Source organism: Bicyclus anynana, chromosome 17 (genome assembly GCF_947172395.1).
Source record: "Bicyclus anynana chromosome 17, ilBicAnyn1.1, whole genome shotgun sequence".
Classification (NCBI taxonomy): domain Eukaryota; kingdom Metazoa; phylum Arthropoda; class Insecta; order Lepidoptera; family Nymphalidae; genus Bicyclus; species Bicyclus anynana.
In genome coordinates this window covers 425,963-446,041 of record NC_069099.1, presented here as the reverse complement: position 1 = coordinate 446,041, position 20,079 = coordinate 425,963, and the positions used below count along the sequence as shown (strand labels likewise).

Below are 20,079 nucleotides of genomic sequence, written 5' to 3'. Positions count from 1 at the left end.
TATACATGTGGATACTAGCCCAGGGTCCATTTTCCAATTTTCTGTGAGTAACTTTTTTAATTACGAAAATTCTTGGTTCTGGTAGCGAACTGGCTTAACTAATAGTTACACAACTTAACAGTTACAATGCCCTACAAATTGCGTGGTACATTATCGCGTCCTGACGCTCAGAATTTTAATTACCTGGTAATTGGAATTTTCGCACATAAAAAAGTTGGGAGTTTCATCAAGATGATCACGAAAAATTAATTTCATAGTAATGAATTGTACAAATGTTCCACGGATTCTGAGCTATAGGTACGTGTACTTATTAACAGAATATCATCATCATCATCATTATCATCCCATATTCGGCTCACTGCTAAGCCCGAGTCTCCTCTCAGAATGAGAGGAGTTAGGCCTTAGTCCACCACGCTGGCCCAATGCGGATTGGCAGACTTCACATACGCAGAGAATTGAGAAAATTCTCTGGTATGCAGGTTTCCTCACGATGTTTTCCTTCACCGTTTGAGACACGTGATATTTAATTTCTTAAAATGCACACAACTGAAAAGTTGGAGGTGTATGCCCCGGACCGGATTCCAACCACGGAACGGAACGGAACCCACCACACCTTCGGAGAATCGGAGGCAGAGGTCATATCCACTGGGCTATCACGGCTCACTAATTAACAGAATATATACAAACCTATATACCTACTTTGTGACTTGATCGGTGTCATGTCGTCCACAGGTCATGGGTTCTATTTTGGGTCAGACTATGAGTTATTGAGTTATTCCTTCTATCAAAGAAGTTTGTTCATCAGCCTGGATTTGGAAAGTTGATGGTGATTAGTGATACACCTCTATGTACAGTGGCATGCACAGGGCTTGTAAGTAGGGCAACTAATTAGGTACCTATGCCTTTGGGAACCATCGATCCCGGACACTATCGAAACACCATGATAGGTTTCACACAGAATTCTGCTTTACGGCTTCGCAGTTGCATACTGAACGCGTTTCACACAATCCTATGCGACTATAACAACACTAGCGGACACCCGTAGCTTCGTCTGCCGCGAACCCGGGCCCATAGATAATACACTATAAAATGAGACCCGGTAGTAAAATCAGTTCTTAGCGGACATCTACTAACTTTACATTACCTCCCCGCCCGTCAAGCGGCTATCGAGAATTCGTGACCTTTCGCATTTATATTAATTACTATTTCGATTAGATTTAGATTATTCAAATGCGAATTATACAAAATGTTTATACACAACGTAAGTATATTATAATCGCATACAATGTATGTATTTTTTTTTAGGTAGGTACCTACGAACCCTGTTAAAACACTCTTCAAAGTATTGCAGTTGCCAAATAAATAAGTATTGGCATCACCTTATTAATATGGCAACAGAGGAGATCATTGGGTTTTTATGTGAAACTGGTAAAAAAGTGGGTCAACCGCGAACTGGATTTATAACGGTTATTGTGCTAAATTGAAATACCTCCGACCAGTGAAACGATAAGTGTTATTAAGCGCTGTAGTGTGTATATTTTGTTTGTTGATTTTATTATTATTAAAGTAATATTATTTATCTGCTTAGTCTGATTTTGCATGTACGCCCGTTTTCAATTGAAAATAATTTTAAAAAACTTCTTTTTTTTTCTTTTCTAGCAAATCCCGTGTTTTTTTATTTACATTAGAAAGTAAAAAAGTTTAAGCAACAAGTAAAGAAGTTATTGACTTAATATTATTCCTTATTTTCTTTGTTTAATTCCTCCGAAAAATTAATGACGTTTGTATTTATAGTCTTTGGCTTTTGACACATCTGTCTGACGCTTCTGACAAATGGTGAATGATTGTCTGTGGTCAATATTTTCAATGTAAAATGCAAAGGCGATAAAATCATTAGCTAATTTAGAAATTTAATTTAGAAAACTACAATATTTTCAATATGTGTTTCGTTTGACAAAGTGCCCAATTGTAGGAGAGTGCATACAGTATTCGTATGGTGGATGCCATTAATGCTATAATGCAACATGTCTCACTATGGAACCATGTACAACAGGACAAAACGAAAGTGACTAGTTGACTGCCCTTTTATTTAGTTTAATAATTAAGGCTTAGGTTTTGTTAATTAGTTTATACAATGGCGCAAACCGTGAGACGTGCCATTGAGGGAAGGTATCCCTCGTGTTACCTTACCAATAGAATAAAAGAAAGAAGGGCCAAAGTCAAGGCATTGAGGTAAGAACAGTCTTTTGGCTATTTCTTTTGCGTAGTGTCATAAATATCGATCTGGTTGAAAAAAATACCACATATAAAATTCTTTTTATCTAAATTTGGAACAGGAAAAAGTGTTTCAAGAGTCCTTATTCTATTACATATTACATAGATTATACACGATTTTGTGTTTAATTAGGTATTTACAATATTTGGGATTATATAAGCATTCTGATATATATTTAATGTTGTATTTATGTTCACTTCTGCTATTTTTTGTTTGATTATTTTCAAACATTTCCATCAACAATACAATATTAAATGTAATTTTACACTAAATATATGAAATTTAGCAACTTGCTCATATTTTATCATGGCCTCATCATATTATCTTTTACAATAAAATTAACAAATATGTATGTTAACAGCTATAAATATGTACAAAGTTCATTGACTCAACATTCTTCAGTACAATATAAAATGGGTAACTGTCATGTAAACAAATGTGTTTTGTTTATGTGACAGCTAAATATTATGGTATAGTTGCCCAAAAAATTAGGCAATATTATACAAGGCAATGTTATTGCCAATTTTCTAACTTTGGGCTGATATGATAACTGAAAATTTCTCAGAAAAAAGGAAAACACATTATCTCATAGCCAAATCAATATTAATGCTACCCACTTTATTATTAAGATCTCTCTTAATGTTAAAGTGGTTAATAGTGGTGGTACTCAAAGAGCTCACTAAGCTGTCTGTCCCAATCATTATTAAATATTTTTTTAAACTGCATTGATATGTCAAATGAAAGAGAAGAAGAAGAAGAAGAAATACTTTATTGCACACAAAAATACAATTATAAATTGAAACATTAAAAACATAAATTAAACTTAGCATGCAAAGGCTGCCTTATTACTATAAGTAATCTCTACCAGGCAACCCCTGACGAGAGAACTTGCGAAGAAAGAGCTGGAAGGTGCAATACATTATATGTAATTATATATATAAATAATTAAAAAAAATATATATAAATATAATATTAAAATTTACATATGTATTACATAATATATTACAACTAATACAAACATATATATATATATAATTAATATATACTACATAAATAATAAATAACAATAAAATAAATACCTCGAAAAATTAAATTTTAATTCAACGACAAATAATGTTGTTTCAAACGAAACTTAAAAATGGCAAGTGAATTACTGGCACGGACAAAAGACGGCAAATTATTCCACATTTTGACAGCCTCAGAAGTAAAAGACTTGCTAAAAAACTTTGTCTTAGAACAAGGTAGGACCAAACGGTTATCACTTCGAGAACGTAGATTGAGAAGATCAATTTCCGATGTAAAGCGGAAACGATCTTTCAAGTAGGAAGGTGACAGAGGGTTATAAAGGATAGAAAACAAGAGGCAAAGAAGATGGAACTGACGGCGAAATCGTATTGGTAACCATTTAAGACGAGCACGATACTAGGAAATGTAAGATGAGATGTGGAAATGTAAGAGCTTGTTAACAGGATCTCAAATATATTTTGTTATAGTTTTTAAAGTAAAAAGTTTAGTAAACATTGTTTGGAACCATCGTCAAGGCAGTTCAACTCACACTTGTCTAGTTTTAAAAAATACAATCTATTCCAGGCTAGAACAGCAGCGTAAGCCTGACAAGCCAGAAGACTTTGTGTGTTACTCTGACAGTGACAGCGAGGAGGAGACGCCGACCCAGCAGCACAAGATACTGTCCACGTCTTACAACTTCGTGGACTATGTGCGCTCCAGGGAGATATTGGCGCCTGAGGTAATGTATCATCTAGTAATGACCAATATATTCAAACATACTATTTTACTTTTATCTTGACTTTTGCTCAAGTAGTTAAGGCACTACACTCATGTTATGGTGTTATGTGTGGCACAATTGAAAAATAAACGTTTTGTCTTCCATTTATTTAATAAAAATTATGTCTCAAATTAAATAATTTGCAGAAGAATCTATTCGAAAAAAAAACTGCACATACATTCTTAAAATTAAAATATTAGGATAAGTATTTCTTATTACCCATACAAATCATGTTTTGAATTGTGGTCAGTCACACAGTTCATTTGAGTTCCAGCGTTAATTTTCAAATTGTTTGAAAACACAATAAACATTAGAGTCCCACTTTGCTGGAAATGCACTGAAAAACACAGTGCTGTTCAACGTCCATTAATAATAATAATAATAATAATGACACCTGCCACCCGTCAGGAATGACATGTTTTTTTCCACTCAACTAAATATAATTTTAATAATTTAAAGAAATACAATAAATAATTCAAATAAAATAGAAATTATCATCAATATAACAAGTGAATAATACAATGAACCCAAATAAGATAAAACATGCGACGTGGAGGCGGCAGAACGAGCGCACAAATCAAGAACTATGAATCGTCGTCATCATCGCCGTCGTCGCCGGAGGAATTTAAAACCCCGCCAACATCTGCGGGGGATGTGACACCCACTCCGGTTCGGAGGACTCATCAGGGTGTCACCACACGGCGGCGGCAACAACAACAGCAACAATACCAGCAGCAGAGTGACGACGATATACTACCGGAGAGCTTGGGGCAAGTGGAGCTGCGGGCTCCAGTGAGTGCTCCCGCTACCGGTGGTATAGTGCGCCGCATGAGATGGTCTCGTCCACTCAATGAGAGCGTCATGCGTGCGTACTATGGGGCAACAGAGGGGGGAACTAACCTTACTGCGTACCGGTCAAGGATGTTGTCTATGTTTCAGACTCTTGAGCCAACAGTGATCGTGACTGCGCAGCGACTATCGGATCAGGTGCGAGCAATCCAGCGACGTCATCTGCTGGATGAAGCTAACCTTGAACGACTGCGCTCTACTTCAGTACAAATCGATACCATCCGTAGCTTACCTCAGCAAACATTGCAAACCAACATCCCAGAGGTGCTACAGGATGGTATCGATATGCAAGTAAGTAGCCAGAATTATGAGCAATTGAGGAGAACTTTGGAGGATTCTATTATGACATATAGGTACATGCCTCTTAATTTAAGACCAAAATTGCCTCGTTTGCCTGTACATAGACGAAATATGGCGTTAGTGGGGGTTCTAGATCAGATTTTAGGTGAATATCTCGTAACATCTGAGGACCTAAGTGATACGCATTCGATTCTATTCTGTGGAGCCGTTGCGGCGTGTCGTATTGCGGGTGTCAAATTCCCTGAACCACGCACGGCTCCGCAGAGGACGGGTCAAGCACCAGCTTGGCGGACCAGAATCGAAAGGCGTATCACACTGACTAGAACTCTCATAGCTAAGCTAATCTGCTTCAAGGAGGGCAACAATCGTCCTAGAGTTATGCGATTTGTGACTCAGGCTTTTGCTGGGACTGACACACGTCCGTTCCAGTACTTGGCTTGTGTCACCGAACGCATTGACTTCTTGAAGCAGAAAGTCTATGCATGGGCACAACGCATTAGGCGTTATAAAGAGCGTATTGACCGGTATAATCAGAATAGGATCTTCCAAAGTGACCAACAGAAAGTGTACAGGAACTGGGAACGATCCAGTGTCTGTGTGACAGATGGGGAACCTCCGACTTCTGATGCTATGTCAGATTTCTGGCGTAGCATCTGGTCGGCCCCCGTAGGCCACACTGAAGGCGATTGGATGAGTACTGTCAAGGAAGAGTGTGCAATGGTGGAAAAAATGATTCCGATATCCATTACTACAGAAAATGTAAGTTGTGCAATTCGTCCGGCGTCAAACTGGAAATGCCCAGGACCGGACGGATTGCACAACTTCTGGTTAAAATGGTTTCGTAGCGCCCATTCTATCTTGGCAGTGCAATTTCAAAATGCCATTGACACTGGATCGCTACCGGCATTTTTAACAACTGGTGTCACGTTCCTGCTACACAAATCCGGAAGTACCACAGACCCCAAAAACTACCGACCGATAACATGCTTACCCACCATCTATAAGCTCCTTACATCCATTCTGTCATCAAAATTAACGATGCATATAAATGCAAATCATATTTTGGCCCCAACACAGAATGGATGTAAGGCCCGGTCTCGTGGTACAAAGGAACTTCTCCTCATAGACACTGCTATTTGCCAACAGGTTCGGCGAAACAGAAAAAATCTCACGGCTGCTTGGATAGACTACAAGAAGGCCTATGATTCGGTGCCTCATTCATGGCTCATGGAGGTCATGCGGTTGTACAAGGTCGATACAACACTATGCTCTTTTCTTGAGTCATGTATGGGACAGTGGATGACAGTTCTTCGTCACCCAGGCGCTTCTGAGTGTTCTGAATCGAATGAACTGATAGGGATTAGGCGAGGTATTTTCCAGGGCGATAGTTTGAGCCCTTTATGGTTTTGTCTAGCCCTTAATCCTCTCAGTACTTTACTGCGGGATTCAGGGCTAGGCTTTCGCCTTCGCAGGGGTGGTGAGCTCATATCTCACTTGCTTTACATGGATGACCTCAAGCTGTATGCATCAAAGCGTACAGACCTAGTGTCATTGCTGAAGATTACTCAAACCTTTAGCAATGACATAAGGATGGAATTTGGTGTAGACAAGTGTGCGGTCATCAATGTAGAGCGAGGAAGGATAGTGAGCTCCGAGAATATAGTTATTTCAGAAACTGTCATTCTCAGATCACTCCTTGAAGGCGAGACCTATAAATACCTTGGAATGACAGAAGCACTTTGTATTGAGGCAGGGAATATGAAACAGGTAGTGAAGGAACGCTTCTTTGGCCGCCTGAAAAAAGTCCTAAAAAGTCTTTTATCGGGCGGTAACAAGGTGCGTGCCTTTAATAGCTGGGTCATGCCCTTACTCATATACACTTTTGGCATTCTAAAGTGGACTCAAACCGAACTGGATTCCCTGGACTGTAAAGTCCGCAAACTGCTGACGGATGCATCACCCCCGTTCATCTGTAATGAGATTGTACCTCCCACGCAAGTGTGGAGGACGTGGCTTCTTAAACGCCAGGAACCTCCATAATCGTGAGGTGTGCAATCTCAGAGATCATTTTCTCAAGATGAATGTGAGTATGTATCAGGATGTCGTTGCAGTGGATAAGGGACTTACCCCGCTATCCCTAGGCAAAGAGAACTGGCGCAAGCCTATAGTAATCAGTAACTCAGATCGTGTGGCAATATGGAAGAGCAAGGAGTTGCATGGACGATTCTACAAGGCCCTTACTGGGCCGGATGTAGATCAAATAACATCTGTATCTTGGTTGCAATTCGGTGACCTCTTTGGGGAAACCGAGGGTTTTGTCTGTGCAATTATGGACGAAGTTATAAAGACGAGAAACTACCGGAAACACATTATGAAAGATGGCACTCTAGACATCTGTCGAGCGTGTCATCGTCCTGGGGAGTCCCTCAGGCATATTGTGTCCGGGTGTTCTCACCTTGCTAACGGCGAATACTTGCACAGACATAATCAAGTAGCCAAGATAATCCACCAACAGCTTGCTCTTCAATATGGCCTTATCGATTTTGAGATGCCTTACTATAGGTACGACCCAGCGTCAGTTCTTGAAAATAGCAGTGCATTGCTCTACTGGGACCGAACGATTATCACTGACAGGTATATTGTAGCCAATAGACCTGATATAGTGCTAGTCGATCGGTCAGTGCGTCGTGCAATAATTGTTGATATTACTGTTCCACATGACGATAATCTGGTTAAAGCCGAAAAGGAAAAAGTATCAAAATACTTGGACCTTGCTCACGAGATTACCGCCATGTGGAATGTTGAGTCAACTATTATTGTTCCGATAGTTGTTTCAGTCAATGGTCTTATAGCGAAAAGCTTCGACCAACATCTTAAGAAGCTTTCGCTTAACTGTTGGATCAAGAGTCGGATACAAAAGGCAGTGATTCTTGAGACGGCGCGTATTGTGAGGAGGTTCCTCACTCTGGAGCCCTGACCACCGGTTGCTTGGACACTCAAATGTCCCGCAGCGGGAGGGTGAATTTTTTTTTATAAATTTTTAATAATGTTTTGTATTTTATTATACTTATATTGTTAAAAATTTAAAAAAAAGAAGTAATAAATAAATGAGAGAAAAAAATAATAATAATAATGTTTTGTATTTTATACTTATATTGTTAAAAATTTAAAAAAAATAGAAGTAATAAATAAATGAGAGAAAAAATAATAATAATAAATAATCTGTATTACCATACTTATTACTAGGCATACATAAATACAATTAATTCAATTTTGAATTTATTTTGCTTAAACTACAATAAAAAAAAGAAATAAAAATGAAAAAAAATACACAGAAACTAATTATTATTACTCGCCTACCTAGTAACATGGCAACTGGCCGCAAACTCAGCCTTATTATGTGGTCCAATGACATGAAGCATGAACTTGCTGGAACGAGCGTATTGTACTGTATACAAAAGACTGGTTCCTGCTACTTCTGTGGTGTTAGGAAGTTATTACAAAAGTTCATCCAGTTTGCAGATGATGATGATGATGATGATGATGATGATGATGATGATGATGATGATGATGATGATGATGATGATGAATTATTTTGTTGTCAGCCGCGCTCCGTGGAGCCGTCGTACGCCACGCGGCACATGCTCACCAACGACATGTTCCGCGAGTCTGCCATCAACCTCGGCAACATGAACAAGGTGTTCTGCTCGCAGTGGCTGTCCGACCGGCAGGTCGTGTTCGGCACCAAGTGCAACAAGGTTACATTGACAATTTATCTTCATTAGCCTATTTGAATGGCCTACTACAGAGCTAGGCCTCTCTTGATATAGTAAAATATGGGTTGGAAGATTAGCAATCAGATGTTTATGATAATTATAGAAATTAATAGCTGCACATATTCTGTGAGGCATGGGGGTGTGGTATGAATATTCACCATAGATCATTGTGCTCATTGTGGACTTGCCTTTATAATTTTAGGCAATCTCATTGGTCGGGGGCGACACTAGGCTAACAGTTAATAATGAGTCACTATTTTCTTAAAGCAACTCTTATAGACACTCAACATTTTATATCCTGGGAAAAAATCCTAGGGAAAAAGAAAAAGAAAAGTGTATTTTGTGTCTTGTCTAAGGAATTTGGTTGTCAACCTCTTAACATACAAAGGTGTAATTTAATAGGGATATAGTTTATAGTAACAGACGTCTGCTAAGAACAGATTAAGGGGGTGGGTCTAAGGTCAAACAAAGTCTTGGGCGTCCACTAGTTAAAGCTGGGATAAAGCCGTAAATTGCCTGAGTTCCTTTTAATCAAATAATAGAATATAGAAAGTATACATAAATGAAATGTGTACTACTTAGTCAATTGTATAAAAGGGGTGCTTCAAGGATATGTACTGGGGCCATTTCTGGTTCTCATTTATATTAATGACCTTAATATAAATGAGAAAATAATAATTCAAGAATAAAATTACCCTTATCTTGACAAGAATCATAAAGTATTGAAAGTTTTGTTTAAAATATACACTTCTGCCGTCAATAATTATTCCCAATATTTGCCAATTGTCTCAGTTGATGGTGTACGACGTGCGCTCCCGCTCGCTGGACGCGATCCCCACGCTGCGGCCGCGCGCGCCGTGGCCCGGCGCCGAGAACCAGACCGGCATACATGCGCTGCAGATCAACCCCTCTAGGTGACATCAGTATCAGCAACGACATCTCGTCAACAAAACAACACGTATTGTAGACCGAATCGAAAATACCAGCCTTTGTGTTGTTGCGATGAGGATAGGGATGAATCGAAAATAACAGCCTCTTTGTTGTTGCGCTGAGGATAGGGATGAGGAAACCAATATGTTTGATTTGCCGCTATTGTTCAACAATCAACAATTTTTTTTTTATTGTTTACAAGTTACCTGTTGTCTACAATCTTATCTGATGGTAAGTGATGACGTAATCTAAGATGGAAGCGGACTAACTTGTTAGGAGGAGGATGAAAATCCACACTCTTTTCGGTTTCTACACGACATCATACCGGAACACTAAATCGCTATCGCTATTTGATTCAAAGGAATATAAATCCTGTGTCACAGTCCTTAGGTCCGAATTTGCTTGAACCAGAGTAAAACAATGCAAAGATCTGGAACAAGAGGAAGTTCTGGAATCATACTAACATGGTATTCCAGGACGCTGCTGGCGACGGGGGGTCGCAACTCGTGCGAGCTAGCCATCTACAGCCTGCCCACACTCGACCCTGTGTGTGTGGGGGAGGCGCACCGGGACTGGGTACGTATCACTCATCTATTTTTAAGTCAAAGCTGTTGGCGTGTAACCAAATCTATAGTAATATTACATAGAGATCAGATTTTTTTTTCTGTAGGGGGGAAAATCCTCATAGACACCCGTTTGGGTAGTGCCGGACTCCTACCGGCTAAAAACCCCTCCTACCTTCAGAACGCTGGTGTACCTGCCATTTGGCCTACCACCAACGTCGCAGTCTTTTCTCACTTTCCGAGTATCTTTTCATAGAGGACAGATTAGATTGTTTGTTTGTTTACGATGCTAATGGTGCAGCAGATGCCATTAGCAGTATTTCCGCTTCAACATTGCAGTCAGTAGGAACGCTTTTACGTTACATGCTTAGCAGTGACACTTGACTGACTTGACAGTTTTAAAGAAACGACAAAACTCGAAAATCGTTAGTGTTGGTTAGCGAACACATCGGGTTCAGGAATGTATTGTTTCGAATTCCTGCAGAATTATGATGTTGCAGACGGAATACATTGTTCCGGATATACTTTGGAGAGTGTACTCAAGTTACTGAAGAAGTTTGTTGCAACAATGCTTCAATGAAACGACGACGTACTGTCTTTTACTTGTTTCGATCTGTTGTTGAGACTGACTGGGTGTGTGCATGCTCCTCTAGCGCTGTGACGTCGTAACGCAGGTATGGTATACTATAACTATATACTATACTGCAATGAGAGAGCCGTGATAGCCCAGTGGATATGAACTCTGCCTCAGATTCCGGAGGGTGTGAGTTCGAATCCGGTCCGGTGCATGCACCTCCAACTTTTCAGTTGTGTGCGTTTTAAGAAATTAAATATCACGTGTCTCAAACGGTGAAGAAAAACATCGTGAGGAAACCTGCATACCAGAGAATTATCTTAATTCTCTGCGTGTATGAAGTCTGCCAGTCCGCATTGGGCCAGTGTGGTGGACTATTGGCCTAACCCCTCTCATTCTGAAAGGAAACTCGAGCTCAGCAGTGAGCCGAATATGGGTTGATGACGAATATCGCAATGAGGCATCTCCCTTAGAACAAGAATTGAACTAAGGGAAATGCCTTAGTTGAATTCTTATTCAACTGTTAGTTGTCTTAGTAAATGTTCAACTGTTAGTTGTCTTAGTTGAATAAGAATTCAAGTAAGGCATTTCCCTTAGTTGAATTCTTATTCTACTAAGGGAAATGCCTCGTTGCGATGGATTAACATTTATAGTATAGCATACCTGCGTTACGTCACAGCGCTAGAGGATACACTACATTGAGACGTTGGTGTCTGCCGCAGATCCTGGACATGTGCTGGCTGGACGACGAGTTCCTGGTGACGGGGTCGCGCGACTCCAAGCTGGCGCTGTGGCGCGCGCCGCCCGACGCGCAGCCCGCGCCGCACCACGGCTACGTGGCGCCCGTCGCGCTGCGCGACTGCAGAGCGGGTACTTGTTGTGTTTGTCTACTCATGATCTAAGATTGCAGGCTAAAGTTTAGTAGGAAGAAAGAGGAAATCCTGGCTACGAAACATAAGGGAGTGAAGTGGCATAAAAACAGCCGTAGAACTTTTCCACCTAGACTTTAGTTTTTTTTCAGACATGTGCCTTTTTCGAAAATGCTTATTCAATTGTAGTGTTCAAGTTCTAGTGGTAGTGTCGGAAATAGCCCGCAGGGACACTGGGATATTTATAGTACACGCCTTGTAATTCCCATGAGTCCAAACACAATGACACTATCTTGTTTAGTTAAAGAGTTCCTGTGGACAACTTCCGATACCACTACCAGAATAAATCCTGGAACTTCTAAAACAATGATGCTATTTTGTTTACTTGAGGCGTTTCTTTAATAACCTCACACAATTATCATCATCATCAGATGAGAGTACCTTGTTTAGTTGCACAGCGAAATGTAGTTACCATCGAATGACCTTTATTTTCAACGTATTTGCCGCGGTCTATACTTACTCTTAGTGTGTTCCGAGGCGTGTCCTTGATAAGTTCTCTCCCCTCTGTGGTTCAGGTCAGAAAGTGCGCGCGATCACGTTCAACGAGAAGTGGCGCGAGATCGCCGCGCTGACGCTCAACGGCTACATCCACGTGTGGAACGCGGCCACCTTCCGCCAGACGCTGTCGCGCAAGCTGCCCTCGTGCCAGGACCTCGTCTGCCTCGCCACGCAGGTCAGCAGTTAGGCTTAGCGGGCTGGAACGGGGGGCTAGTACCAGATACCCTCCCCTACTGCCTCACCTGCTCGTGGTGCACCCCGAAGACTGACTGGTCGAGGCTGTGGTGACCGACTAATAGCTAATACAACCATTCGAAACTGGTCAACGGTGAAAGAAAACAAACATTTTCACTCTCAAAGAATCACAAAAAATTCTCAGTAGTATTCTGATGAACAATTAATGATTATCGTGGTGGATAGTTATTAAAGTTAATTTTAAAGATGCTTGGAGGCCGTTGGATCAGCTTCCACCTTCACACAAGAAGTAAAACTATAAGAAATGTAAACAGTAATTGTTGTCAATTTTAAATTATAATACTGTATGACTTTTTCAAAAGAGCAACTGTTGAGTTTCTTGCTGGCTCAGACCAATTATTGTATAGGACCTGTCTCGCTAGACATTACTTTTCTGTCAAACTATATGATCAACGATCTAATGCGATTATAGAAACTGTCTCTATAGTATCGATGTTAAATAGTTGTAATCGTGTTCGTCGGTTAAAGAGCTCCGTAAAAATACCTTTTTGTGTAATTGAATTGTGTAAAAAACGGGCAAAAACTTTTAGTTTAGTATAAGATATATACCAAATCTAAGCTCGTTTTCTTCAGAAAATGACAGTCAATTTTGTTCGTGACTATGAGTGTGATACAGGTCCTTCTATAATTGGTCTGAGCTTACTGGTATCTTCTCAGCAGAACCTGCCTTCCAAACCGGTAGTAGAATCTTTACAAATAGTCAAGTGACGTGTCAAAACTGCTTGTAAACTGAGCATACTTGAAATAAATGATTTTTGATTTGATTTAATATTTTATCTCCAAGTCTAAGTTATTGTGATTGTGCAGGAAAGCGGCATATACGCGATCGGCTGCAAGTCGTACACCCTGCTGCTGGACTGCCGCACGCTGCAGTCGGTGAAGAAGATCACGTCGCGCTACAACGGCTGCGGCATCCGCTCCGCCAGCTTCCGCGGTGACATGCTCACCATCGGCACCGGTCTGGGTGAGACTACCGAGACGTTCATTCTAACTAACAGTTGATGCAGTTCCTCCAGGCGGTGGGGGTACTGCAGGAACTGCAGTCCATCGCACAGTGTTTCTCCTTCCACACTCGTAGACACCTCTAAGTGAAGCGAAGAGCGCATCGGGATGTAAAAGTGCATGCACTTACATCCTTTGTCCTATATTGTAGTTTGTTGCATTGTAGTTTGAATTGAAAACGTTTGATTGCAGGGTTACTGATGTTCTACGACTTGCGCGCGGGAAAATACCTGGAGAGCAACATTCATTCCTCCAAAACTGTCACGTTGAAAGCTTCTAGAGGATACGTGGTAAGATTTTACTTCATATTTTTCTAAACAATAATGTTAATTCGTAACAAATAATGATGACAATTGATGAAATAATTTAAAAAAAGATTGCGTTTTAGGATAGTCTCAAACGGTGACAGAAAAACATTGTGAGTAAAACCTGCATGCCTGAGAATTTTTTTAATAGGCTACTCGTCTGCTGTATATAACTAAAAAGACTTTTTGCATATAGGCAGTTTAGATGCCTAGAAACTCTAATCACATTTTTGTTTGTGTATTTAATTCCGTAATTGTAATATTGTTATAAAACAAAATTGTATTTCACGTCACCGCAAAAGCCAATCATAAACTGTGACGTCATTCGCTACAAGGCATCGGTTTGTGATTGGCGCTTGCGGTGACGTGATATATCACACCACGGCAAACGTCTATGAATGACGTCACTTGCTAATGTGTTGTGTTTCGGCGGCAAAATTTTTACGTAGACATTTATTCATTTATATTAAATTTTTTACTGGTTATTATTGACGGGACAAAATAAAATATAGCTTATAATACTTCCATAATTCAGTTTAAACACAAAAGAGGCAACTCGCCCATTCTCTAGACGTGTGAATTATTTGTTAAGATAAATATTGACTACAATTGTGATATTTTCAGTTCCCAGATGAAGAGGCGGACGGCTTCAACCAAATGAAGTACGTGCCAGCAATCTACACGCACTGCTACGACGATAGCGGCACCAGGATATTCACCGCGGGGGGACCCCTCCCCGCGCCGCTTATCGGCAACTACGCCGGTATATGGCAGTAGCCGCACTACATGTGGTCAGTGGTCACCATGTGGCAACTATGACGGTAATACACTTGCCATATTACTAATGGTCACCATATTGTACTGGTCACCATATACTGGTCACCATATTATACTGGTCACCATATACTGGTCACCATATACTGGTCACCATATAATACTGGTCACCATATAATACTGGTCGCCATATACTGGTCGCCATTTTATACTGGTCACCGTAATATACTGGTCACTAATAATGGCCCCCTTGACCAAATACAAGTCAAACGGTCAAGCAATGCAAATTGTGGCATAGAACTATTTTTTGGTCTAATAACCCTAATGGTTACCAGAATACTTATGTAACTTTCGATCAATACAGCATAGTATATATTATACAACAGTATAGTATTCTATACTCAGTGGCACAATTATCCGCCCACTTTAATATACTCGCGTCATATTAAAGTGGGCAGATAATTGTGCCCCTGAGTATATTATATGTGAATACTGGGAGGCTATTCTGTAACGATGTTTTTATCACTCGGACAGTGTGAGCTTCGAACTCGTATACATCGCTCTTTGTCTACAGTATCGTGTTAGACGGAGAGGGATAGAGGTGAATTCGTAACTTGCTAGCCCTCCTGGTAAAGTTTTACATTATCAATCTCTATTGTAAATATTTTAAACAACAAAGAATGAACTGCCCGTATTTATAAACGTAATTCTTTGTAAAAATGTGACCAGTTATAGGCCAGTCAATTAAGCAAAATAAAGAGCTCAACTTCGGAATGAGAGATAATAAACTGTTAACTCCTATACGCCTTTATTTTGGTGTTAAATAGGTTGTTTAAAGTCTCATAAAATCTGCATTACAATTCATCGATCTATATCAAAACGATCATTAAATATCAAAAGGTTTTCTTTATTATCTGTTTCTATAAATCCAATGATGTCATTAATTATGAAAATGAAAGAGCGAAATCCTTGACCTTCAATAACTTACGACGCAGACACGAGATATTGTAAACTTCGAGAATTTTTAGAATACTTAATTTATTTTAACAACTCTTCTATAACAAGATCCCCAAGACTGTGATGGACCTGCCAATGCATAGCTTTAAGCAATGTGTTAAAAAACATTTACTTAGTCGAGGTTACTACAACATTGATGAGTTCCTTAAAGATAAAAGCGCTTGGAGGCCATTGGATCAGCTTCCACCTTCACACAGGAAATAAAACTATAAGAAATTGTAATTGTTATCAATTGTAAATTATAATACTGTATGACTTTTTCAAAAGAGCAACTGTTGAGTTTGTTGCCGGTATCTTCTCAGCAGAACCTGCCTTCCGAACCGGTGGTAGAATCTTTACAAATAGTCAACTGACGTGTCAAAAGTGCTTGTAAACTGAGCCTACTTGAAATAAATGATTTTTGATTTTGATTTGATTTTTAAGTCATATACACCATAATGAAGTATATGACTTTACTGCTTATTATCTCTTATTCCGTGGTAAAACACTTATTTGACTGGAATATTATCAAAAATAAGCAATAACGAAATGGGAATTTCACGTACAAATAAATCATATTTATAAAAATATATTTAAAAAAAAAACAGACTATTATATAAATGCTGTACCCAAATTCAATAGGTTTGTTGTTTTATAGAAATGTTCACTATCTTTGTTTAATTTTCGCACTCGACACTAGAGTCATCCATCAGCCTCATTGGGTTTGTAGTGAACACGCCATTTTTGATTCTTAAACATTGACTTCTTATAATAAAAGTACGCACAATCATGTAGAAGACACTTGAAAACTGGCTAATTTTGCTTTGGCAGTTTTAGAATTATTGGTAAAGAAAATTATACCTAAAGGCCTTTAATTATAGTCCAATATTCAATAAAATCCCAAAATCAGAGCAAATTCAACCTTTTGGGTTGAATTTGTAAATGCAACGACTACTTGAATTGAGTGCCAAGATGTTGTGTTTGGCACTTATTGAGTGACGTTTTTTGGTCGCTGATTGTGCATCCACTTTTTAATAGGCGATCGATGTTCATGAGCGATGAAAATGGAGTGTTTTCTATAAATTCATCTATCAGTATAGTCTAGGATCCGGCATCAGAGATATATACCCTCATCTGTTATTTATTAGTGATAAGAGATAAATGATAGACAATATTCAGTGATACATTGCAAATAGGTTGCCTAGTTAAATTGCGGTAGACAAATTTTTCACACAAAATCTAGGAAACCATGAACTAAATGAAAGGCAAACATCTAGATGCACTAGCTAAATAAGCTTTTATTGACATATTAGATAACTTAATATTTTTTTTTTTATTCTTGACAAGTTAGCCCTTGACTACAATCTCACCTGATGGTAAGTGATGATGCAGTCTAAGATGGAAGCAGAACTGATGAAGGCATGTATATAACGTTAATTTAATTGTTTATATCGGGCAGCCCCCCAGTTGCAGTATGAAAGCAGGAAACCTTTTTAAATTCTTTTGGGTATATTTATTATCAAGTACGATTTTTTTTTTAATTAACCAATGAGGAAAGGAGATTAAATAAATTTAAAAAAAAAATAATAATTGAACTAGGCAACCTATGTGCACTGTGTCAATGTGAATATTTTCTATCATTTATATCTTATAACAATTAAATAACAGATGAGGGTATATATTTGTTATGTCGGATCTTGTACTATATGTATAGTCTGGCAAGTTCGTTAATGACACTCCCATGATACGCGACGGGGTGAAAATTGAGCGGGTGTGAAATCGTGCGTGCGGGGAAGTGAGGTCCATCAGTCGTGGGTTTTTCATTCATCGCTAAACGCCCCCCGACCCGCGTGGACCATCGGGCGTGTTACGAACGAAGTTGCCAAGCTATAACACATACGTTTCAGTGTCAAGTCACACCTTCTAAGCTCTAGTATTGCATTTTGTAAATGTACACTGTATTCTAAGTAGTATAAAAATTGTAATTAAAAATAATATATTAGTGTAGTCTAGAAGTGAGTTTCTGGAGAAAGATTCGTTAAATATAAATAACATGAAAACTGAAGAATTTTAATGACTAGTCAAGCTTCGCTTTGACTTGTTCCTTACCCCTATCCTATTTTACTTCCACCCTACCCCAACCCTACCCTACCCTTAAGATCTATAATTGACCCTTAAACGTTTGTATAAGAAATAGAACAGGGTTGTTTTAAATTATTATTCTAATTTATCTCACCTTTTAAACCTTCCCTATACCTCCACGAACATTTCAAGACCAAGATAATGATGTCATCATCAATATTTATTATCTGTTTGAATGACTCACGTTTGCCTTCACTTATATGAAAGCTAAAAAATCTCCCCAGTTTTTGTAAATAAAACTAACTGTGTGCCAACGATATTGCTCAAGAAACTCACTTATTGACTGGACTAGTTGAAAAAAATTACACAAAATTATTATAGCTATAATGAAATGAAGTGGTGATTGTAAAGCTGTGTACAGACTGTCGGGATTAACGCAACCGCATGTATGACAACCAATTTTAAACGATATGTGTGAGTATGAGATAAAGTGCAATAAAAGATGGACTTTTGGCCTAATTCTTCATAATATAATATCTCAGTGTCTTCCTTTGAACGATCTTCCAGAATTTATGTAGAATAAGTAAGTATTTGAATGATTTTATTGTAATATCATGTAAAGATAAGCCACTAAATCTCACTACATCATACAATAATATCAAAGCATCCAAAACGCAAATGTTAAAATGTAAAGGAGTGAGTAAAGTAGATAGCTGTACCTCAGGTGATGATAATTTTCACTTTAGATAAGGTGGCTCATCTGCTTGTTTCATCAAAAAGTTGACGTACTATAATTCCTATTCGAAGACATAAAATTTTATTCCATTTTAACATTACATTTGTTTTTTTTTAAACATTTGAACATTTACTTGTTTTTTTGTAATATAATAAGCTTACACGTCTATTAGGCAGATTGTAGATAAATATACATGAGACCAAATTCTGGTAATAAATGAATTTTGAACAGGTCATTGCTTACAAATTCACAATAGCCTTGCATTATAACAACAATTACGCTGACCGAAGTCTGTAAGCGGCTTAAGACTTTATTAAAATAAGGCGGTGCCTACACAAGAGAAGAAAATCGCTGTGGTTAGTCTTTTTTTTATTTTATTGATATGGGATAATCATATGATATAGTTTGCAAATGAGTTTTATTACTTAATCTGTATATAGTATCTGACTTTCTTCGTTTTACAATCATAAATATGTAACTTAATTATTTAAATAATGGATTAGTATATGGAAAATTAAAAAAAATCCAAAATTTTTATTTCTAAAATTTTTAATATAAATAATTACATATCGCTCGATAAGTATATAGTATTGATTATACTAATGTCAAATTGCAATTATATAACACGGCTTTTTACATAACTTGAATTTGCTATGATGCATATAAGTACCTACCTATATTTAATATTTACATAATTTGTAGCAAGAGTGGCTTTAGATAAAAAACGCAAAACAAACCAAAATGAACTACATTTTTCATTTAAATAATAAACAGTGTTAGATTTCACTTATCATAGTATAGTAATTTTATTTGAAAACTTCCGCGAATTTTCCGCAAGTGTGGACCGGACCGCCTTTAATATTATATAGAAAAATGGGCATATTAAATTTTAAATAGTAATTAAAATTAGAAGTTTGCTAGAGGATTGTGTTCCCTTAAATTAAAATACATAATTATAAAGCAATTGTAAATTTTTAATAAATTAATTTTTAATTTGTATATAATTTTTTTATTTGTGTATTATATCGCATTCGCAACATGAAAAAAATCCACCGTTTGTCTGTACTGAATAGTGTTTCAGTTTCCAGCAATGAATAAAGTGATTTACGTCATTGATGATCCAGATTCATCAATGACGTAAAGAAGGTGAAAGTAATTCAATGATGTTTTATGTAAATATGATTATGAATAGTCCAATAACTCTACAGCAAAGGAGCCATACACAACGCCGAGAAGTCCTGGATTCGAACCCTGCAAGCAAAAAACTATTCCTAACAGTCTTTCAGACTATGTATGAATTATAAATAGTATTTTTTTTTAATTGGGCATGAGGCAAATATTCTACTAAAAAATCATCTCATCATTGAAAAACCAAAAATCACTACTTATATAGGAACTTAATATAATAGTATGTGATTTTTTTATCTAATATTTAGCACCTTGATAATA

At 38.1% G+C, this 20,079-nt stretch overlaps 1 protein-coding gene across 1 annotated transcript; it reads left to right on the top strand.

Annotated features, from left to right (window-relative positions):
- Nucleotides 1–1,689: 1,689 nt before the first annotated feature.
- Nucleotides 1,690–19,634, top strand: LOC112049304 (DDB1- and CUL4-associated factor 12 homolog). Its single transcript, XM_024087143.2, has 10 exons — nt 1,690–2,232; nt 3,866–4,022; nt 8,816–8,968; nt 9,779–9,900; nt 10,393–10,492; nt 11,776–11,923; nt 12,498–12,655; nt 13,543–13,699; nt 13,930–14,027; nt 14,667–19,634. Exons 1-10 carry the CDS (start codon nt 2,135–2,137, stop codon nt 14,817–14,819), a joined length of 1,344 nt encoding a protein of 447 aa, XP_023942911.1. The 5' UTR covers nt 1,690–2,134; the 3' UTR covers nt 14,820–19,634.
- Nucleotides 19,635–20,079: the final 445 nt, after the last annotated feature.